Here is a 24,528-nt window from a genome sequence, read left to right as displayed (position 1 = left end):
TATGAGAGCAAGTTTAGAAAACAATTTTATTAGACAAATTATTTAGACAAATTATACACAGAAAGCTCTGCCACTTGTAACTGAGGCCTCCAAAAAGTGTTTCGTGTATTTGTATAATAGGCAACACATCAAAATAGGCCTATTTTTAAATATTGTACATGGTTAACAATTTGTTTATAACTAAAACCACTGCGACATCTGGTATGTCCCTACATAGCTTTTTGTAAAGATTTCTTTTTTTTTAAATCAGATTTTTGAATGAAGTCATGGGTTGTACAAGGGAAGACAAGTTGTGCATGCACTTAAATTCTTGCTGCCCTGGAAACAAAATGGTCTGTGCATGATAAGAAATCATTCTGCCTTACACAGTAGACAATATTTGAAGATTTAGTACAAAAACAGTGACAGTACAAGATGCTCCCCAGAACAGAATTACCATCAAAATAGAATATATCTGAAGAATATAGTTTTAAATTTCTCCTAAAGCAATTCACGTTGGCTGATTCCTACATCAATCCTAGCCATGGAGTGAATCGGATTAAATTAAGTGTATGACTGCATTAAAAAAAAAATGCAGGATTAAGTTACTTCTTTCCTACTTACCACATTTTAATTTAAGGATTACAAACTGAAAGCTCGTTCTACATTTCTAACAAGTAAGAATGTGTCTTTAAAAGGTTCGTGCCCAAAGGAGCACTGGTTTTTGCTATTGGCTTTCTATACACTTGGCACTAATGTAAAAATTACTTAGCTCCTCTAAATAAAACTAAATTCCAAAGGGGTTAAAATGAGAGCCTGGACTGCTTTTTTTTTAAAAGGATAATATATGACAGTAATTAAGGCCCTATCAATATTTTTCAAGGGCTACCCCTTCTTCATACTAACATAGCTATTGTATTGATTGGTCTACTGCTGTGGAAGAGAATTTATTAACCTTCAATGATCTATGTTTAAACTCTTATAGAGCTATATTAGCTGTCATGGATGTGGTTTAGCTAATAGCATTTTCCATTTATCTAATTAATTGAAAGCAAAATTATCAAGGTTAGCTTTATACACTTCGGAATAACAAATGCAAAGCCTATTCAAATGAGTTACATCTAGGTACAAACAAATCCAGGTGCCCTGGATGTTTTAATAGAAAAAAAAATGTATAATATATGCTCAAGTTGGCAAACAATGAAAATCAGAACCCCATAAAAGCAACTTGCCTTTTCTAACTGAAAAGACCCACTTCACTGTACATCCTTCCTGTATACAACACAACTTTCTTTTTTAAAACTAAAGCTTTATTAAATGGATTGTGATAGCAATGGCCACCATGTTATATATATATATACACATTATATAGGTGCATATATATGTATATATGAGATACTAATTTATTTAACACGACAGGTTTCTGCCACATGATAAAGTTTACTGTACATAAGAAAAATTTTTTTTTTAATACTGTACAATCACATAAAGGTCATATGCACTGTTGCAGTGCAAGAATAAATTTAACTGTAGTTTTTACTGGCATAGTGATGGCTTTTTGTAGTCCTACAAAATTGCATTCTCATGTTATGTGGCCTGAATGGTCTTTTTTTACACTGCAGGGGTTGCCTTTGGTCCACAGTTAAAGGACACGGAACAGAAGCAAAGCACTGGATGAATGCAGCAGAACAAATAGAAAAAGAATGAAATTATTGCAAGTTTATTTTTTTTTTTTTAGAAAAGAGAGACATTGTGGAGGCCTTTATGTCAAAGTAATCCTGCATATACTTGTGGTATATTCAGTGCACATTTCCTATACTTGAAGTACAGTATATGAAAAGCATACTAATAAAGCATACTAGTATTCTATATCTTGGGGGAACAAGGTGACTAAGAGAAAAAAATGAAAGGAAATGGGTAGGAAGAAGGAAAGAGAGAGAAAGCGAGGTGGTCAAGAGAAAGATCTAGAGCTGTTACTAATAATCCTGATTTTTTTTTAAAAAAAGTTACATCCATGTTAGTCCCACAATATTACAATTACTCCTTGCAAAGGGAGTCCTAAAAAGAAATAGTTAAGAAGCTTTGCCTGGTGGTCATATGGAGGTACCTCGGTCTGGGTCATTACCAAGATTAAGCCCAAGAGTAGGAGTTGGTTGGTAGGGGATGGATGACATTGTTTTAATAGGACTTCTGAAAAAGCCCCCATTAGGTGCCCTGTGCCTGAAAGGCCCAGTTCGGTGGTCAGGCACGTTGCCAAATGAGAAACCTGAAGCAGCCTTAGCTGACAGAGTACGGCTAAGAGTCTGGATTTGCTCTGGGATAAAGGTTGTTGTGGTAATATGAGTGTTCCTGAAATCGCTGATTTGTTCCAGGGCTTGTCGAGTTGGCAATGTATCAATGTCCAGAGGGGTCAAATCAATTGATGAGGTGGAAAACTGTTTATGGGGACTGTCATCATCTGTGCACAAGCTATTGACACGTCTGTGGAGGTGCTCCAGGTCAATTTCCTTGTCATCCTAGGGATGAAAAAAAAAGAAAGAAGATACAACTTTCATTATTACTGTAGTCCACTGAACGGAAGTGTCTGTGGTCCAAAGAAAACAGTTCAGGAAATATAAGGAATTAAGGGAATTTTAGTATTGATTTGTGAGTGTGCAGTTCAGGTATGAATACTTTTAGCAAAACATTTCTCTATAATTAGTTCCACTGAGATGAACATACTGCACTTGTAATATTTTAGCATATTAACTACAGAGATGTGGGAGTGACAGGTTATTATTGCACTATAACAGGGCCAGTTGTAAAGAAAACTGTGAAGTACGTATAATTGTCTTTTTTTACCGCCTTCCTTTTCCTGCATCTTTTTTCCAAATGAGAGACCTTAGGTGTTTAATGACCTTATGCTGCCCTTAGTTTTTCCTGTTATAAATGAAAGTGACATTAGAAATTAATTTGCTAATTCAATTTATGAGGTATTATCCATTCTAGAGGTAGTGAATTTTAAAGAATGGCTGGAGATGAGGAGTGTTTAATTCAAAGAAGTAAATTTCTGATAATCAAATTTATAGCACGAGTTTAGATAATTTGGTGTTACAAGAGCTGCCATTTGAATTCTCCTCAGATCACACAGTGGGAGTGACAGTTTATTCCATCTACTTATAGACTCAGCCTTGCATAACAAGTTCTAAAACATTTATGACACTTTGATCTATTGGAAATGCAACTTCAGATTAATATGGGTGAAACCAGATTTTAAAGCTTACTGTTCACTGAATATGTACTTTGTGCTCTGTGGGGAAAATGCCTAAACAAAAAATAAAAAGATCCTTCTTTTCATCAACCAACCTTCTAGCTAGGCCTGTATAGTAAAAACACAGCAAAATGATTTTTTAAAAATAAAACCTACTAGGGGAAATTGAGACTCCTCATTGGGGGATCTCTATTGACTGTCCTGTAACAGAGCCCAATTAAAATTCCTCCCATTGTGCTGTGACGGGCAGCTATTTTGATGTACATTAATATTTTTCCTCTTCCTTCCTCATTTCCAAATTCAACAAAAATATCATGTTAATGTAATGTTATTACTAAGATTTTAGGAGCCCGGGAAATGTAATTTTATGGTCCCTACAGCAGTTAAAATGTAGTCATCCATCTATATATCTATATCTATATATATGTAAAAATTTTTCATATTGCCTATTCAAAATATAAGGGGATTTTGGGAATCCTTAGTTTCCAGATTTTTTTTAGAGAAGATGAAGTCTCAACTGTGATGTTGCTCTTATGTGCTAAACTATTTTTAAATAGTACTTTGTTCAAAACCCACTAATTCAGCTGTATCAACATATTTCTTAGTTTAAGAAAACCCTTTCTTCATTAATAGCATGACTAGTTTTGTAGACTAAGTTATCAGGGGGATATTAAAAAGCAATATTTAGAGAAAATATATTTGTGATTCCATGAAACTTTGGAAGGACACATTTAAATAAATAAACAGATAAAATAACAATTTAAATAAATGTTATATATACAGTTGCAATGTGAATCATTGATCACTTTCATCAATGCATTTAAGTAAGTCCTTTAAATAAATAAGGTCATAGCTACTTCAAATGACTAAAAGTGATAAAACAATTCTGTGAAAATATTATACAAATCTTATTTTAAACAATCTGATGAATATTTCTCTTTGTTAATAATGTTTTAGTATATTTGGTAATATTGCTATAAAAAAGATTTTACTTTGACCTTAGAGGAAACAAGTAAAATATTCAGCAATTTTCCTTCTCTCATTTGGTTTCTTCCTGCTACTGTGGGTATAACAATACTTAGATGAAAGCAAGTATTTTTTTTCTTTTATAAAGCACTGCATGGATCTTTATAGTCACTTGTAGTTATTGAGAAAATGAATCTGGCTCTTACAATGGTCAGTTATAGCCATTGCAGGAAGGAGGAAAAGAATTCTAATTATCCAGCATGAAGTTGGCTAAAGGAACCAAGAAAAGCAAAAGTTCATTTCCTGCAGGTCTGTGTCCTAGAAAGGGGGAATACAGTAATTGGAAATAGTGTGTTTTTACCCTTCTACACCTTTGTGCTGAAAAATGCATATTAATTATGTTTCTTTAATATAATAGTGGTAAGGAGGTGGGGCTCTACCAACATTGTTTGTTTGTTTGTTTGTTTTTTTAATTAATTGGGACAGCTAGGTGGTGTAGTGAATAGAGCACCAGCCCTGGAGTCAGGAGAATCTGAGTTCAAATTCAGCCTCAGGTTTTTTAGGCTTAAGGGATTTACTCACACATTGAACAATTCACTTAAATAAAAAGACCTGAATCCATCATTTGGTAAAAGCCTCCAAGAATCACTAGATTTAAGACTGCACTGAGCTTGGGAGAATTTCAACGTTCACTTATGGTACATGAAATTTTCAATATTTAGGGTTCCGTAGTATCCTTTCTATTTTCTTTGACTGCCCTAAAACAGAAAGTTGAATTTTGGTGCCAATTTTCCTCTTGCAAATTTAATTCGATGTCTTCTAAGTAAGGAGACATTAAACAATTCCTCTACCACATGCTCTACTCTAACGAGTCTCCACGATTCTTCTTTCCAAAAATCTTTGACTGACAGTGTCACAAAGGTGGAATGCTTGTCCTGGGACATGAGGTCTCTGTAGGAAGATGAAGTTCTCACGCCCATACCTCTTTTGAAGGGACCCGGGAGCCTTTCCTCTTGTTCCACCAGGTCTCCAGCATTGCGATGAAGCAGGAGAGGACAATCCCTGCTGCCAGAATGCAGAAGACACCGGCAAAGCTCTTTATATCCAGGGCACTGCCTTTCTGTTTAGTGTCCACAGAAGAGTACAGGTCACATTGACCGTTCTTTGGCCACCACTTATGTTTCAGTATATCCATATCTCCATTCTGTTGAAGTTCTAGGATTCTTGGAGGAAAAAAGAGAAAAAACAATTAGAACAGAGATAACTATTGGGATATGTAGGCATAGAAAATTCTCACTGTTGAACACCCTATAAAGTATAGCATCTGTCAAAGGGAAACCAAGTCAGAGAGAGAATGGTTGAGTAATGAGAAACTCCACTGTAATTCTACAGAGTTTATACCACAAGGTGTTTTTATTTTTATTTTCTGTAAGTTTGTGTGTGCTTGCAGGCGTGTGTTCTTTAATTTATAGTATTTTCCCCTGGGGTAGCTACAATGTGTTTTTACAATTACATTTCCAAGGCAGTATATTTTGTGTAGTTTCATGCTGCTACACAGTTCTATGGTCTTTGAAACAAAATGACGCTGTGGATTCTAACGCTTTTATAAGGAACATTTTGCTGCTTACAGCAAGATGCTGGCACGCCATCATGCAGCATATGGTACATACAAAGAAATTCAATTAAAAAGACTTCTATTATTTAACACGATGTGGGAGAAAGCCCTGGGATAATTTTGAAGTTGATAAAATACATCGTTTCTGGTTTTGCACACAACTGGTCTGCTTTCCTTTTTAATGCCAAAGGGGGAAATACATCTTACCTAGAAGAACAAAAAGCAAAGTTACTGAGAAGATTTCAAGTAATAAGTTCAGATAAGAAAAAACCCTTTCTTTTCATCGTCAGCTGGCAACTGTCAGCAACAGCAGCTTTTTGTTGGGCTTTTTTGCAGGGATTAAACTCCACATTTAACATAGTAGTAATTCAGAATAGAAGTAACTTAAAACTAATGGTGCTAGCTTGATTTCCACAGAAATAAGCCTACCTCAAAAGAGCCAATTACTCACTTTTTGGAGGTTTATTACCTTTTTTATGCCATTCTCACAGCTGGAAGAAGAAAGTTAAGTCAAGAGTAAGAGAGTTTATATGTAGAGGGCACAGTGCATGTGAGAATACATAAGTGTGGGGTCAGCTCTGGGCAAAAGTGGGAGGTGGACCTATGCGGAGTATGGTGCAGGCTCCTTGGCCCATTCTCTCCTACTGCTCCTCTGCCCGACCCCCATACTCTAGAACCTTGTCTAGGTCCTCCCAGCAAGTACCACATGTGATCTGGGTCTGTTCCCTCCCAGCAGGATTTCTCTACCAGCCCAAGGGCATAAACTAGTCTAACTGAATTATTTATATAGCACGACTATGATATGACAGAATCCCTCACAATAACCCTGTGAGGTAGCGAATGCAAGTTTCATTATTTCATTTGACAGATGAGGGAAACTCGGCTCAGAGGATTTAGTGGGATGTGAAGCTAGGTCTTTCCTCTTTACCTGCCCCCAGAAGGGAGTGTCAGCTAGCATGTGGGACTGGAACCCAGATCATCTTCCACTATATCATGTACACATGCATGACAAATCCTATGACAAACACAAGCCTTGAGCCAAGGCCCTCCTTAACTTTAAGGCTGGCTTGTTATATCCTCAAGCTGGGGCCATGTGTACACTAACATATATACATATATGCATTTGCCAATATATATACATAGATCTACTGGAAGGATCTGTGATTTTACTGGAGAGCATCTTTCACACCATTTTAGATTGTAACCCACTGTGACTTGATAGAACATCTCTAACAGCTGCCATTTCCCCTACCCTCTTCTCCCCAAATAATAATCAATGTGTGACCAAAAGCCCCTCTGATGGCCTGGTTTATTGTTTACTCATTCTTTCTTTCTGAATTGGGACTTTGCGTTAGGGCCAGGCGCTATACATTTCCAGAGGGAATGTCTGGGCTTCATTGGGTTTTGAGTTTTTATCTTCTGCTGCTGCTTTCTTCAGATACTGATCTCCAGGGTAAGGATCAGTACCTGGAGATCAAGGATTTCCTGGGGTGGCTCAGTCCTGGGCCTTGTAAACTTTTTTGTGCTGGAAGCAGTCTGCTCTAAGGTGAAGTCTGATCAGCAGCCGCTGGCTGCTCAGTTGTCAGGCTTTAAAGCCTTTCTGACTTGAGGGTGGCTTGGGAAAGCTTATGATGCTCTAGGAGTGTAATTTGAGAGTTCCCAGGATATCTACCATGAGATATGAGAGTAGAGTTGGAATTTAATGAAAGATATCAGAGCTGAAGTAGATAACAAGTGATTAACGATTATTAGAGTTAAACTGACCCTCCCCACTCCCTTTTTCTTGCATACTCTGGCCATGTTTTCATTCTGTTGCATCCTGGGTCATCTCCAGTCATCCTGAGGACTATCAGGTCAATGGATTCAGATGGCTCTGAAGGAGAAGTGAGGCTGGTGACCTTGAACAGCCCTCCCTCACTCAAAACAAAGTGCAAGTCATGTCATCATTTCTCTGATGGCACAGTCTTCTTCAGCAACGAAGGATGAACGCAACAACAACTCTATTGCTCTAGCCTCCAATTTAGAGGTGCAGACACCATGCCCAGGAGGAAACTAGCCACTCAACTTTGTACTCCTTGAGGTACTGTGTCCTTATCTAGGTAAAGTAGTAGGTAGAGCTCCTTTCTGGGGTCAGGAAGTCCTAAGTTCAAATCCAACCTCAGACACTGGCTGTATTACCCTGGGCAAGTCATGTATCTTCTCTATCCTTCAATTTCCTCAACTGTAAAATGAGAATAATAGCCCTTATCTTGCAGGATTGTTGTGAGGAACAAATAAAATAATATTTGAAAAAAGTGCTTAGAATAGTGCCTGGTATATAAATGCTTATTCCTTTATATTTCTGCCCCCTGGACCATTTTCTGCATTGCTACCATGCCTTCCCATCCGCTTTCTATCTTTTGCTCTAAGAACTAGAAATTAGCACTACCATTGCCGCTGTAAAGGCTGTATCAGTGGACTACTCTGATGCTGTACTCAACATTCTGTTGACTTACCAGAACAAAATAGCCTTCCCTGATCACTTCTCCTTTCTATGCGTTTCTTCCCCTCATTATAAGTTCCTGGAGGGCAGGGACAGTATTACTTTTGTATTTGTATCCAGAGTACTTAGCACATAGTAAGCCCTTTTTCAGTACTTTTTCATTCATTCATTCCGTTCTCCTCTCCCCTCATCACCATAAGCTCTCTATGTAACCTCCACCATTATCTTCATCATGCCCTGCCCAGGATAAACTCATAACCTCACCATCATGGAGATGGATTCAGCTTGGTTACTCACACCTCCTCAATACCTTCCTCAGTTGCTTCTGCCTCTCTGATTGGAGGGCTGAGCAAAACCTCCTCCCCTAGTCTGCCTTTTCAGACTGCTCAAGATCTCATCCAGCTTTCCATTTGTCACCAGTTGTTCTGCTTACTTTGAACTCTACCACCATTTTCATCGTGTCCCTGCCTTAAGATCGCCTCTTCTCTCAAGATCTCTCTCAAGAATTTTGGAATTGATCATGCGACATGGGAGACACTGGCAGAGGATTGCTCAGTATGGTGTACCCACATCAGAAAAGGTGCTGGGCTCTATGAGCAAAGCAGAATTGAAACAGATCAAAGGAAAAACAGGAGATACCCCAAATGTTCACATGGATTTTCTGTGCCCAATCTGTGGCAGAGCATTTGGAGCTCTTATTGGTCTGATCAGCCACAGCTGGACTCATTGAAACTTGACCTTATCATAGTGATGTCGTTCTGGTGCTCTTCCAGAAAGGACAACAACCAGGATATTCTCTTTTAGTCCCACATCCCTTAGCTATGTAGCGGCTTTTTTCTGTATTGTCTTTCTCTATTGTATCGTAAAACCCCTGAGGCCAGGAATTATCTTTTTCTCATTTGAATGTGCAGAGTTTAGCTGGTGCCCCTTTTTTTGCATCCTATTAGCCCCTTCATGATCCCTGGTATGTACTGTGTACTCACACCATTCCATTTTTACCTATTTTCAGGAAAGAATATTATACACATTCACATGAAACTCTGTGTCTTTTCTTTTCTTTCTTTCTTTTTTTTTTGATCCAGTTGGGGTTAGGTGACTTGCCCAGGGTCACACAGTATCTGAGGCTGGATTTGAACTCGAGTACTTCTAACTCCAGGGCCTGTGCTCTATCCACTGTGCCAGCTGGCCGCCTCTTTCCATTGTTTCTAAGACATGGCGTCTTACCCCATCTGTGGATGTTCTTATTTTAATGGGGAACAGAAGCCTTTAAGCAAGGGGATAAATATAATTTTGGATATTAAAGCACATGAAGCTGAATGGGTAAGATTTTTCTTTTTTTTTTTGGCTAGAGAAGTTTTCCTGGAGACCTTGAAACCACATCAGCCAGAGCCCTCTGCCTGTTAATAAGAACATGCCTGATGTTCCCTAAGTCCCAGTTTGGATGATGAGGCAGTAGGAGGAGTCACTACTGTAGACCATGGAGAAGACTGACTCCAACAAGCTCTAATAGCTAGAGATATAACAACACCATAGGACAATTTGGCCTCAGGGCATGGACATGTAGGGGACTAATCACACCAGACTTTCAGCTTTTGGAAACAATGAACTTTAGGCTCTAGTTAGTAAGAGTAATTAGAGAAATGATTTCACTCTCTTAACCCAGGTAGACTGCTGGAGTTTCTGTATGTCCTTGATAGCAATGTCCTGGGTTTTTTTCCTTCCATATAGCATTTTGTCCTTGAGTGTTGTCTACCATATCAACTGAATTCAACTTAACAAGGTGATTTGTGAGTATGAAAGTTTGCTCTGGCTCTACCAATATTCTCTTAAAAAATAATTGTGCATCTAGGTGGCACGGTGAATAGAGCACTGGTCCTGGAGTTAGGAGGAGCTGAGTTCAAATCCAGCCTCAGTCACTAGCTGTGTGACCTTGGGAAAGTCACCTAACCCCAATTGCCTTGCTTTCCCTCCTCGAAAAAATAAAATGAAATAAAAAAAATTAATTTATTTTTAGTTTTCAGCATTCACTTCCATAAGCTTTTGAGTTTTAAATTTTCTCTGCCTTCTTCCCCTCTCTCCAAAATGGCATGCAATCTGATATAGGTTCTATATACACATCCATATTAAGTATATTTCCACATTAGTCATGTTGTAAAGAAGAATCAAAACCAATAGAGAGAAACCATGAGAATGAAGAAACACAACCAAACAGAAAAAAAAGAGAGCAAATATTTGGACTCCATGGTTCTGTCTCTGGATGTGGATGGAATTTTCCATCATGATCTTGTAAAAGCAAGCATCCTGACACATCCAGGATGGCCTATCACAGGTTCCTTGATTTGCTTTTTAAAAAGGAAAGGCAGCTTTTGAGGGGTCAACAGTCACTTTGATCAAGCACATATAGCATTCACTTAGTTCAGGGGAAAAAGTTAGAACCCACAACTTCAGAGAAAATACAAAGAGATAATACAGACAGGGCTTCCAATTGTCCAACTGAAAGCAATACATACATCACAGATCAATAGATAGATCCAACCGTGCCCATTACATACATACATGGTTAACAGAGAGAGAGAAGTACTAACATCTGGGTTTTCAAAGCTGGGGGGCTCCTTAGGCTACCCAGAGTCTGGTCTGGTCAAACAAACACTTCTAATGAGTAAGCCCCAAAGTAAAATCTCACCTCATCTACACTTTTTAAAGCCAGAGGGCTTCCCAACCCTTGAGAATCAGTGTGTAAGTCTTCCTTAGAAGGACTCAGTATGGCACCCTGGAGGGAATACTAATTCTGAAGTTTTACTTCCTGTGTGATCTCATTTGCCTTCCCTGGACCTTGCTTTCCCTAACCATAAAATAAAGGGTTTGACCTCTGAGATCCTTGCAGTTTATCTATGAAGTTTTTATTCCTATATTCTGCATCTCCACTCTGATGTGGGTACCTCCCCCTCTGTAACCTCAGATACTCCACTGAAAACCTCCAATTTTACAAATACCTCTCTCTAGGGATCAGGTCAAGATAATTTGTCTTAAAGAGCAGTGTACTTCCTGTGTGAGAATCATATGCCTGTGAAACATTTTACTCACTCTTGGACCAAGGCAGCATGGAGAAGTTTTGAGTTGGCATATGAATGTAATTGCTTTTAAATAGAGATTGTAAATGAAATGAAGGAAAGGCCTTGTTCCTAAAAGTATAAAGAACATGTGCAAGACTGTGACACAGGGAAATTCTCTTCGTATTCACAGATCGGCTTTTGATAAAGCAGAACCCTTCTTTAATTCTGATACTTTCAAGTGGTCCAGCATGTCAGGTTGACACAGGATGGGAAAGTAGCAAACTGTCATCACAGAAAAACCCACAAGATGGCAGTGTTTCCTAGCAGAAGAGAAGTGTCTTCCAACCTTGAACTGCATTTCTGATTGGCCTCTGGGTGGCACAGTAAGCATGAGTTTTAATCTCCACAGTCTAATATTTCACTTTGTTTCTTGTGTTCTAATAAATTGATCATGTCATTTCCTTGAAAGAAATACTTATAGTATTCCTATTTCCTTATTTGAAGAGGACACCAAGGAATTTACTTAATGATGAACAGGAATGTTCTTTTTGGCTAAGGCAAGGCTGAACTTGACAAGGAAAATGTGATATGTTTCAGAGCAGAGAAGCCGCTGCTGTTTCTCGTGTGTGTGTGTGTGTGTGTGTGTGTGTGTGTGTGTTTGCTTTCAAAGATACTACTTTTATTGATATTTTTGGTTTTTATAACAACATGTTATTAAAACATTATATTTTGGAATACATCCCTCTTTCCCCTATCCAGAGGGCTACTTCTGATAACAAGAACTAAAAAGAAAGGGGAAAAAGCAATTTAGCAAAACTAACCAACATATTGACTAGTCCTTATAGTGTGTTTGATATACTACATCTGCAGTCTCTTTCTTCTGCAAAGAAGGCAGGTAAGTATATTTGATCAATTTGAATTTTCCCATTTCTTCCACAAATGCTAGACTATTTCATTAAAGGAGTGGATCTGACAAGTAATAAATATCCCATAAATATTCCACTTTAATTTGAACCAATGATAAATCATTGTAAAATGGAAACAATGTTGGTTGACTTTGCTACTTAATACCTATATATTCTTGTGCAAATAACTTACCCCATGGTGGCCTTAGATCTACTACCTGTAAAATGTTGGACACCTCCTCTTATATGAAGCTTTTCCTGATACCTCCTGGTTGGAATGCTGCTTCATCTTGGATTTACTTTGTATATATCTTTATATATGTTCCATGTTCTTCCTCTTGATAGAATATAAATTCCTTGATGGCAAGGATTGTTTTGTTTTTGTGCCTGTATTCCCAGCCTAGCACATTGTCTGACATATAGGTGCCCAATAAATGTTCATCAAATTGAATCAAAGGCAATTATACTCCCTTTTTGCTCCTTTTAAAAAATAAACGACAAAAAAGCCTATCACCAAGGATTTGTTGGTTGCTTTTCTCCTCAATCAAGTGGACAGTTCGTGTAGTTTTATGCTTTACTTAATGTGAAGAATCTTTTTACCTCCTGCTCACTTTAAAACACAGTGGGTGGAAGATTGAAATATGTTTAAATGTTTGGTTGACAGAGCAACAGAAAGAAAGCCATTTAATTTCTGATTGAACTCTTCTGGCGTATTCCCTGGACCATTTGCTAGGGAGGTGACCTTAAAGCTGAAAAAATGAAGAATTGGTTTATTTTGGTTCTTGCCCTACAAGTTCAGCAGTCACTTCCTGCATTCATGAATGTTTTGAAAACAAGCAGTTTAATAAGTAATCATTTCCATCTAGCCTAAAAGCAATATAGCCTGAATTGTGGATAAGGCTAGAAGCCTAGGCCAGGGGTGGGGAACAGATCTGGATTCAATCAGAAGGCCACAGTTAAGGATCTAGAAGGCCACATTTGGCCTCAAGATGGCAGATTCCACACCCCTAGCCTAGGCTATAAAAGGCAGGGGGAAGAGTGCTTTTATTCTCTATGCAGGTAAGCATGCACTGTATTTTCTTTCTTAGGCTCTTAAAATGAGGGAGGATCTTTGGAAGCCGAGAGAGTTCTGGACTTGAAGTAGGAGGGCCTGAATTCAAATCCTAGCTTTGCCCTTATCTGTGTGACTTGCAGGCAATTATTTAACCTTTTTGAGGCTCAGTTTCCTCGTTTGTATAATGAGGACATTGGAAAAGATTCAGCCAATCAACTAGCTTTTACAAAGAACCTAATATGTGTCAGGAATTGTGCTACATGACAGGGAAAGGAAAAAAATGCAAAAACCAGCCCCCTACTTCCAAGGAGTTCACAGTCTCATGATGAAGAAAACATGAAAATGACAATGCACAAATAAGAGGTAGAGAGGAAAAACTGAGGGCAATCTCAGAGGGAAGGCGCTAAGATTAAGGGGAATGAGAGGCTTCTTAGAGAAGGTGGGACTTTAGTTGAAGCTTGAAGGAAGTTGAGGATATTAGGAGGCAGAGATGAGGAGGGAGAACATTCCAGGCATGAGGGACACCCAGTGAAAATGATGAGAGTCTTATTTCAATTTCAAAGATGCATGTTCAAAGCCCAAAGAGTATGTGGAAGGGAGAAAGGTATAAAAGACAGGAAAGATAGGAAGGGGTGAGGTAGTGAAGGGCTTTCAAAGCAATAAAGGATTTTTCTTGGATTTTTTTTTTTGGAGGTAATAGGGAACTATTGGAACTTAGCAAATGGGCATGTGAGTGTCTCAGTGAGAGTGTGTGTGTGTGTGTGTGTGTGTGTGTGTATGAGAGAGAGAGAGAGAGAGAGAGAGAGAGAGAGAGAGAGAGAGAGAGAGAGAGAGAGAGAGAGAGACAGAGAGAGAGACAGAGAGAGAGAGACAGAGACAGAGACAGAGACAGAGACAGAGAAGGAGAGACAGAGAGGGGAGGAGAGAGAGAGAAAGGGAAAGGGAGAGAGAGAGGAGTTGAGCATGACCATTTAGGTTGGCAGCCTGGGAGAATGGCAGCACCGTTGATAATAATAGGGACGTTAGGAAGAATGGAGGCTTGGAATAGGAGGAGCTGATTGTTAAGCATGTTGTAAACAAGATACTGTGCTAATTGCTGGGGTTACAAAGGGAAGGCAAGGGAACTAATATTTACTAAGCAACTTCTATGGACCAGGCATTGTACTTAGAGCTTTATAAACATTATCCCATCTGATCTTCACAATAACCTTGTGAGGTAGAGCTATTTAATAAGAATAATATTCCCATTTTACAAATGAAGGAAACTAAGGCATAGAGGAGGAAAGTAACTTGTGAAGGGTTTTAATTCAGACTCTGTCATCTACGTATGACTATACGATGACAAATCATTTAACCTTTCTGGGCCAGTTTCTTCATCTGCAGAATGAAGAGGATGAACTAGTTGACTAAACTTCCTGACATTAAAATATGTGTATTTCTAAAAAGTAGTATTTTTAAAAACAGTCTTTGTAGTTGGTGTCCCCTGTCCTCATGTGCTGCTGTACTGGATGACTACATGCTTGGCACTGTCCACCTAGGCTGGCTTTGTTTTTGAGTTGCCAAATGATTAGTTTCCAGGAAGTAACCCCAACCTTCAGGTTATTTAGGTCCCTTTAAATGGCTCCTATCAAACAGAAGGTAATACTTGGTATATTTTAAAGACAAATTAAAAAATAAAACAATTAAATGGTTTAGTTACATGCTAACTTTTCCACAGAATAACAATGAAGGAGAAATGAGAAGGAAATACAATATAACTGTGATTCTTCATGTTTGTATCCTAGAGTATCTCCTAACATTTTCCCGAGATAACTCCATACCTTCAAAACCTAATTTAAATTTATTTGATATTTTTATGTCTTGGAAAAAGGTTGATAACTCTATTATATAACAGATTTCTGAATATGAATCCGTTAAAATCTAATTAATCTGCTAGTGCCCTCCATTTAAATGTCTACCCTGCCCTATCCCCACATCCAAGGTGTTGCTAAGGCTTTTCAATTTCACCTTAGCGACGTTTCTCCAATATGTCCCTTTGTCTCCTCTGACCCTGCCACCACTCCGGTACAGGCCCTCATTATCTCCAGCCTGGACTCTTGCAATAGACTGCTGCTGGGTCTGTCTGCATCCTATCTCTCCCACTCCACTGTATTCGACATTAAGCTGCTAAAGTGATTTTCCTAAAGCATAGGTCTGACCATGTCATCCTCCTTCTCAATTAAATTCCAATGGCTCCCTATTGCCTCCAGGATCAAAACAAAATCCTCTTTGCCTTCATATCCCTTCACTATCTTGTCTTCCCAACCCCCTCAGTCTCCCCACCCCGAGTCATCTGGTATCTTACTCCCCCCCACATACTCCTTGATCTAGTGATACTGGCATCCTTACTGTTCCATGATCTAGGCACTGGGCTTATTCACTGGTTCTGGGAATTTTTTCTGATTGTCCCCCGTACCTGGAATGCCCTCCTTCTTCATCTCCACTTCCTGACTTCCCTGAGTTGCTTCCAATTAAATACCATAAAAATTTCAACTAAAATTCCATTTTCTTGTCATTATTTCTCTACCCTTCTTAATTCTAGTGCTGTCACCCTTTTATGTATTTCCTCTTTATCCTTTATATAACTTGTTTGCACGTGTTTTCCTGTTGTCTTTCCCCATTAGATTTTGAACTCAATGAAGTCAGACAGACTTCCTTCCTTCCTTCCTTCCTTCCTTCCTTCCTTCCTTCCTTCCTTCCTTCCTTCCTTCCTTCCTTCCTTCCTTCCTTCCTTCCTCCCTTCGTTCCTCCCTCCCTCTCTTCCTTCCTCCCTCCCTCCCTCCCTCCCTTCCTTCCTTCCTTCCTTCCTTCCTTCCTTCCTTCCTTCCTCCCTCCCTCCCTCCCTCCCTCCCTCCCTCCCTCCCTCCCTTCCTTCCTTCCTTCCTTCCTTCCTTCCTTCCTTCCTTCCTTCCTTCCTTCCTTCCTTCCTTCCTTCCTTCCCCCTTCCTTCCCTCCATCTCTAGCACAGGGTCTCGCACATAGCACATGCTTAATAAATGGTTATTAACTGACTGTCTAAACCAATTGACTCAATTGATTAAAGCATTAAAGGTTATAGGCTGATTCCTAAACAGAGCAAACATCCAGTCTTGTGCTCTAGTGTGCATTATAGATGTATCAAAGGTCCCAAGGGGGTTTGTGTGAACATCACGTCTATCAATGATCCATGGTCATCTTCACTATTATGACCTTAATTAAGGGTTTATAGGCAGGCTTTATATTCTGGAAGGGATCTTAGTAGCCATCACATCTAATGCCTTCAATCTGAAGTTAGGATGATTTCTTAGGGTCTCATAACTAATAACAGACTGAGAACAGATGTAAACTCAAATTTTTCTGAATCTCAGGCCAGTGCCCCCATCCAGTACACCAGTGGTATCAGTCATATACAAATAGAGCCCCTAAACCATAATAAGGATCCTTGCAGGCCATATATCGACTTAAAACCCCACATATTTTTATTTATTTTGTTAACTATTTTCCAATTACATTTTGATCTGGTTTGTCTACACTGTGGAGTTTTGGCTAGCCAGTAGTGTGTTTGACCCCTCTGACCTATATTATATTTCTTCATTTTAGAGGGGCTTTGTTGTTCATATGAGCTATTAATGGACAATCTCTTTACATATTTGAAAATATGTAACTCTCCCACCCTCAGATCTTCCCTGGTTTTTAAGATCCCCATCCTGTGGATGGGATCTAATTTGCCAAGGTGGTGCTCAAAAATGTGAAACTCAGGACTGAATACAATGCTGTAGATGTGACTTGAGTAACATGGTCATCTTTCTGGCTGAACACACTCCATTAATGTGAATGTCGAGATCAAGTAAATCATTTTGGGTAGCCATACTATTAGTTAATTCACATTGAGCTACTATGACAAATCCCACCATCTCTTTCCCTCAAGAAGTCTTTGACGTAAGAACTGTTTCTAACTTCATTTTCTCTATCCTGGACTTCTAAAGTTTATTTCTCTAAACTCATCATTTTATATTTCTTCCCAAGTCATCTATTTTCAGTGGTTTTGACACGGGGTAAAATTGTGACATTTATCTAAAATACCAAATTTCCAATTGAACTTTAATCTCTGAAAGAAGTATATAGAATATGAAGTTAGCTTCTGTCTCTCTCCTTTTTAAGCTTGAATTTTATTAATCTAAAGTCTGTTAAGTCCCTTTTTCCCATGGGTAACTGAAACTCCATTGTATATACTTACAAATACTATGGTATCAGCAAAACATTCAGACCTCCCAAGAGAACCATATGAATATCACATGAGTTCATTAATTTGTGCTATTACAGTAAACAGAAAATGAATTCATTACTATGAGACACTTAGGGGACATTACAGATGTTATCAAAACAAAGATGTGTGTTCAAAACAGGGAAATAGTATTCCAAAAATATATTACTCACTTTAAATCGACATTGCATGAAATTTACTGTTTTTATTGCATAAGGCTTTTCTAGTTGTCCAGGTGACCTAGCCCTAGAATTTAACAGGAGTACATCAGAGCATGATCTCAATTAAATAACATCCTGAGCCTCAGTTCCACATATTGGACATTTCCAATTGAACATCCTATAAAGACATCTCAAATTTAACATGTCCAACAGAATCCATGAACATTTTCCCAACACATCCCTCTTCCAGACTTCCCTATTTCTGTCAGAAGCATGTTCATCTTATACCCTCACAGGTTTACAGTGTTAACTTGTAACCTCCCATCAATCACTTATCCTATCTTACTGGTTCTACCTTCATAGCATTGCTTAGAATCAGGGGTGGGGAAGCAGCAACCTCAATGCCGCATGTGGCCCTCTAGATCCTCAAGTGTTGTCCTTTGATTGAATCCAGACTTCACAGAACAAATCCCCTTAATAAAAGGGGATCCACCCTCCTATATCGCTCAAATAGCCACCACCCTAATTCAGGTCTTTATCACATTTTCACCTTAACTATTGCAATAACCTCTTAATTGGTTTCCTTGCCTCCAGTCTTTCCCTCTATAAAGCTGCCAAAGTGATTTTTTGAAAGGCATAGCTGCCCCCTATTGAAAACTGATATTAAATTGAATAATCTACAGTTGTTCCTTATTGCCTCTAGAATAAAATACACATTTCACTGTTTACTTTTTAAATCTTTTCACAACCTAGCCCCAACCCACCATTCCAACTTTATTATATGGTACTTCTTTTCTTGTACTGAATGGTTTAGGCAAACTGGCTTTCTTTACATATAGCACTTCATCTCCTATCTCTGTGATTTTGCAATGGCTTTTGCCTGTGCCTGGAATGTACTCGCTCCTCACCTCCATATGGTTAAATTCTTTATTTCCTTCAAGACTCAAGGATTACTTTCCATATGAAACCTTTCTTGATGTCCCTCAAATGTCCCCTCCATAAACTACCTTGATTTATTTTGTATTCATTCTTATTATCTTTATATATGAGTTTGTTGTGATCCTTCCTCCCTCTGACCAATAGAATGTAAGCCTGTTGGGGGCAGGGACTTTCCAATTTTCCTCCTTTTATCCTCAGTACCTATTACAATGCCTGGCAACCAGGAAACACTTAATAAATGGTTGTTTGCTATTTATTACAGAGTATGAATTATCTTTTAAGCAGTGGCATGTATATGGGGACATAGGATCATATATCATAGCTAATATTAATATGGTGCTTTAAGGTGTGCAAAGCACTTCATGTGTGCTATGTTCTCTGATCTTCATAATAGCTCTAAGTGCTATTTTTTATTTCTGTTTTATCAATAAGGAAACTGAGGTTGGGAGAGGTTTAGTGACTTACCCAGGGCCACATAGCTACTCAGTATCTGAGGCAGAATTTGACCCTGAGTCTTTCTGACTCCAGGACCAGAGCTCTATCCATTGCACCACCGGGTACCAGATCTAGAGTCAGAAAGAAACTTAGAGGCCATCTTATCCAATGCTTTCACTTTATAGCTGAAGAAACTAAGACCCAGAGAGGTCATATTTCCATGTAATTAAAGGATGTACAATTTCATTCGTGTGAATCACGTTCCTTCCTGTACAGATCCAACAGTCTCTCTGCTTTAGTGGATTGTCTCAAAAGAACCCGTCTGGCCAAAACATTTCTTAACTTTTGAGCAGTCAGAAAGTGAACTGTTCTGAAGCTTGGGAACTGTACAGTGAAGCAGAAATAACTACATTGGAAGCTGTAGGCATGATACGTTGGGCCTGTCCATTGAAGTCTTTCCAAATGAATGGGACTTACTAGGGCCCATGCTCTGCTGGTACAATCTATGGGGACCACCAATCCTCTCTGTATCCTGATGAAACAAGAAAAGGACTTTAGTGAAGGTTTTCTAGATACATTTCTACATATAATTTAGAAGACCTATTTGTGAACATCCTGAAACATGACACTGAATGCTCCCCTCTGAGTATTTTGGGTAAGTAGATGAACCTTGTTAGAAAATATTGTAACCACTCCAAATCAATCAAGTTGCATCTCTGTCTTTGCCTATCTCTCTTTCTGTCAGTTTCAAGAAGCCTATGGTATTGTCCTGCCCTGAATGGGTGTGTAAAACTATTTTCATCCACTCAGAAGTGGTTCTTTGAAAAATCAGATGAGAAGCAAGATGGATCTCAAGACTCATAGTGACTAGTGAACTTTAATAATTATATATTTTATGTGTTTATGCTAGCACTAAAAGTCAAGCACTCATTATAGAAATGACAGACGTGATCGTTCATAAAATGAGTGCTGGGTGGCAAATGAATAGATAATCAGTATAATGAAAGCAACCTGGAAAGATGCTGGAGAGCTGAAAAGACCTAGACAATGGCTCCCACTGAGACAGAGGGCATAATTGCAATTGGAAAGAGAACACTTTGGGTGATCTTTTCAAATGTCAGCTTCCTCCTTAAGCACGGTGTGATATTTGGGTTATAGAGGAAAGGGGGGGAGAAGGCCAACTCCTTTCATTCTTGTGTGAGAAAATGGCACCAATCATCTCTGCTTGGAGCCATACTTTAGGCAATGCAAAATCTTCTCTTTATTCAAACCTTTCACGTTTGTAATTAATAAAATATGCAACAAAATAAAATTGGATTTGTTTAGTAGAATGTGTATCATTTGCATGTTTTTGTGTGTTTCAATCTGAGAACTAGGTCTTAAATTGGGCAGTTAGAAGGATTCTGAAATAATCTTGAATTTTTGTGCATGTGTGTAAATGTACATTTGTGCGCAGAAAAAAAGGATAAAAATTGGTAAACCTTACCTTGATTGGCACAAAGTGGTTAAAGGGTAGAAAATAATTAAAGGGATATATTGGCATATTCCTGAAAATTCTGTATAAAACTGAATTTTTATAAGCTGAATCATATTTTAAGATGCATGATTCGGAGCTCATGTTTGAAAAGTAAATAGTACCCCCTAAATTATTGTATTAGGGTTTCACTTATTGATTTTTTAAAAGGATGGGCATATATTAAAATTCTAGCAGAAATAATATCAGCACGGAAAGTGATTTAAAGAATAAAATTCTCAACCAATGGTCAGAAGTTGGAGATAAGCTAGAGTTCTTTCATTATCCAACTGTACAATTTGGGAAAATCATCATATCTTTTTATTACATTTTCCAGCTGTGAAATGTAAGGAATGATATTTGCCATCTCCTTGCTTTACTAGAGAATTGCTATTATTCAAAATGTTAGTAAAGTGCTTTGAGTTCTTAAGTAAAGAGAGAAATAGAGTACAGGATTATTAAAAAGCTTTCAACATGTCTAGGAGCTATTTGAAAACTGTGAATATCTCTGATTTCAGAATAAGGTTAGCTTAAAGGAAATTTTTCTAAAGTGATTTCCATTTTCTGGTCGATTTCCATCATTAAATTGGACATCTATAACTTCAGGGGAAACAAATAGTTTATTCTATCTCTTGAACATATTGTACTTTGCTCATCAGGATATTTCTTTTCATGATATTCTGCCTGTTTAGAAAGCTGTGTGTTCACCTAAACCCTGTCCTACCTTCAAGACTTTCCTCAACTCTCAACTTTTTGGGTCTTTTCTCTCAGTGTTTTTCTGATGTACTGTCTCCCTCAGAGCACTGTGACAATTTATTGTTTACTCTGTTGGGGCATCTCTTCCTGCCTCAGATTTAGAACTAGAAAGGACTTTTGAGGTTGTCTGGCCCAATTCCCTCATTTTACATGTATTAGGTTATATCTCTCAGTTCATGTTCCATGAGATGGTTCCCAAAGGTCCAATCCCATGTATACTCCATACTACAACTTTTACATATAGATAAGAAAACCCAAGTCCATAGAAATGAAGTGACTTGACCTAGGTTATATGAGTAATAATAAGTAGGATTTGAGCCCAAGTACTCTGGCCTCAAATTCAATATCTTTTTATTAAACTCTTATGCGTCTGTCTTGGTTCTGGGGATATAGATACCAAGCACAAAGCAATCCTTATGCTAAAAGGTAAGAGAAAGAAAAGGAAGCAGTGTATTACTCAGAGAAGAAGTTGTTAAATAATTAGGCAGTGCCATACCAATCAAACCACCAAAGAATTACTTAATACAGCTAGAAAACAATAATAACAAAACTCATCTGGGGGAGTGAAATGTCAAGAATATCAGGGGAATTAACGTTAAAAATGGGAAGGAAAGGGCACTAGCAGTATCTGACTTCAGACTATGCTACAAAACTATATGATCAAAACAACTTGGTGCTGGGTAAAAATTAGAGAGGTTGATCAGAATTTTTGTTCAATTGTTTACAGTTAGGTCTGACCCTCCATGATCCTTACTTTGAAGTTTTCTTGGCAAAGATAATAGAGTTCACTGTTTCCTTCTTCAGCTCATTTTACAGATGAGAAAGTGAGGCAAACAGGGTTAAGTGACTTGCCCAGGGTCATGTAACTAGTAAGTGTCTGAGGCTGGATTTGAACATATGAAGATAAGTCTTCCTGATGCCAAGCCCACTGCTCTATCCACTGTGATAGCTGGCTGTCCCTTTGATCAGATCAGGCACAAAATATATAGTAGTAAATGAGCACAGTTACTAGTGTTTGATAAATCCAAAGATCCTGGGGATTGGAACAAGATTCCACTATTTGATAAAAGCTAGAGAGTAGTGTTGCAGAAACTGGGCATAGACTCGCTCTCACACTGTATACCAGGACAAGGTCACATTGGATTTATGATTTAGACAGAGAGGGTGATAGCCTAAGCAAATTGGTTGGTTGGTTGTTTCTCTGACAAAGGTCTCAAATATATAGAGAACTGAGTCATTTACAAGCATAAGAGCCATTCCCAAGTTGGACAATGTATGGGTTTGTTTTACTTAACTATGTGTATTTGTTACAAGAGTTTTTTTTTTTTCTTTTTTTTTCTCAGTTTTGAGTAGGTTTGAGTTTGGAGGGAAAAGAGAGCTATCAATAGTACTGGCCTTCTAAAAAGAGGAAAAGAAGAAAATAAGGTTACCCAAGCATTTTTTTAATGTACAAAAGTGAAAGAAGGAAGCCCAGAAGGAAACCCAAAAGAGTAGTCCAGCTTTGAAGGTAACATTGAAAAATAACACACACACACAACTTCTCTCCTTTTTGGTCTTTACTGTTTGTCCTTTTTGGTTCTAGGTGAAGGTGGTAGCTTCCCTGGAACCAGCAAACCAGCAGATCAGGCCATGGTGACTTGGGAGACAGGATTCTAGACTGGATATTGCTATCAGTCAAACAGGAAAGTCCTGAGAAGCAAGTGTATCCAAACAAAGGAGGGCTTTGGACTTGGAACTCAATAGAACTATACTATATTGAGAGACAGTTAAGCTGTGAAACTCCCCCCCCCCCCCCCCCTTTTCTCTCCCTAGAGACTGAAGTAGTATGAGAGAGTGTGTGTGTGTGTGTGTGTGTGTATGTATGTGTGTGTGTATTACTGTATGTGTATGTTAAGCACCCCAGGTATTGGGAGGGATGTTTGTATATCTATTCTACTATATCTTTTAAGTAAATAGTTCTTTGTAAAAGTTAATTAATTTTAAGTGGTTAAATGGAATTAGCATAGGGGCTCACCTAAAATTGGGGGAACATAATCAGTGGAGGCTTGAGCCAGTGGTTGAGAGACTACATATCCAGCCTCTTTAAGGGTACTAGAGAATCCTGGACAATTCCCCATGCATAACTGATTACTCTGGCTTCCCCTCCCTGAATATTTTATGTTTCACATTTCTTCCAGGATTCTCTAGTACCCTTAAGAGTGTTTGAAGAAATCTAGTCTCTGCCTTTGGCTCAAGCCTCTACTGATTATGTTCCCCCAATTTTAAGTAGTCCAAGGTCTTAGTTCCATTTTACCAGTTAACCATCAGATTAGCTTTTACAAAGGAATATTTACTTCAAAAGTACAGCAAGAACAAACATACAAATTTCCCCAACACATGGGGGACATCATCTACCTCTCATATCATCTCAAGTCTCTGGGGAGAGGAAGGAATCAGCAGTTTAGCTTAATTCTTATATAGCAAGTCCAGACTTCCAAGTCCAAAATACCCTTTGGGCGTAAGTTCCAGGTGCCCTGGCTTGTCAGGGCCTCCCTGCTGGGCTGGCTGGCAGCAATTTCCAGTTTGGAATCTTGCATCTTAAGTTGCCATGGCTTGAGCTCTAGGGTTCCAGGGATCTGCCACCTGTGTCTAGTCATCAAAAAGGACAAACATAATGGACCACAATCTCAAGCCCGTTCCTCAGGGCCATAGACCTAGAATTGGGGGAGAAGGTAACCCTTCCTTCCAGAAAAAGAGAGACTGCTTTAGTCTGGCAATTTTAAAGATGCAGCCTATTCTGGCTAGCCAACTTATTCCAGCCACATAGCCAATGAGAAAATTGCTACATTTGTGATAGAAGAATGGTGGGAGCTTTTTCCCCAAAGTGGGTCCTTGCTGTTTCCCACCTGGGTGCCTCTATGGTGATCTGAGTATGCACCAAAGCCAAGTTACATGTACTTCAAAAGAGAAGCAAGCTACACATACCAGAGATTAATAATTTCATATATAATCCTCATTATGAATTACTTTGCATACGGAAATACTTATTTTCTTTGGTGTTACGTTCAGAATTAAAAATTATCTTAGACACTGACTTTCTTCATGCAGCTCATTCTCTGCTATTTTACTGGCCCAATGAGAATGAGGCTGCAGTCCACT

General features: G+C 38.6%; 1 protein-coding gene across 3 annotated transcripts in view; it reads right to left on the bottom strand.

Annotated features, from left to right (window-relative positions):
• Positions 1–3: 3 nt before the first annotated feature.
• Positions 4–24,528, bottom strand: part of GRID2 (glutamate ionotropic receptor delta type subunit 2) — a 1,741,897-nt gene continuing 1,717,372 nt past the window's right edge. For all 3 annotated transcript variants that reach the window (XM_072624913.1, XM_072624914.1, XM_072624915.1), the window contains 2 exons: positions 5,178–5,418; positions 4–2,495 (listed from right to left, as the gene is read on the bottom strand). In XM_072624913.1, coding sequence (XP_072481014.1) covers positions 2,073–2,495; positions 5,178–5,418 — 664 coding nt within the window. In that variant the 3' untranslated portion in view covers positions 4–2,072. The remainder of the gene's footprint in view (positions 2,496–5,177; positions 5,419–24,528) is intronic.

Source organism: Notamacropus eugenii, chromosome 7, assembly GCF_028372415.1.
Source record: "Notamacropus eugenii isolate mMacEug1 chromosome 7, mMacEug1.pri_v2, whole genome shotgun sequence".
NCBI lineage: Eukaryota > Metazoa > Chordata > Mammalia > Diprotodontia > Macropodidae > Notamacropus > Notamacropus eugenii.
The sequence above is the reverse complement of the archived record's forward strand: the minus strand, read 5'-3'. Positions and strand labels throughout refer to the sequence as shown.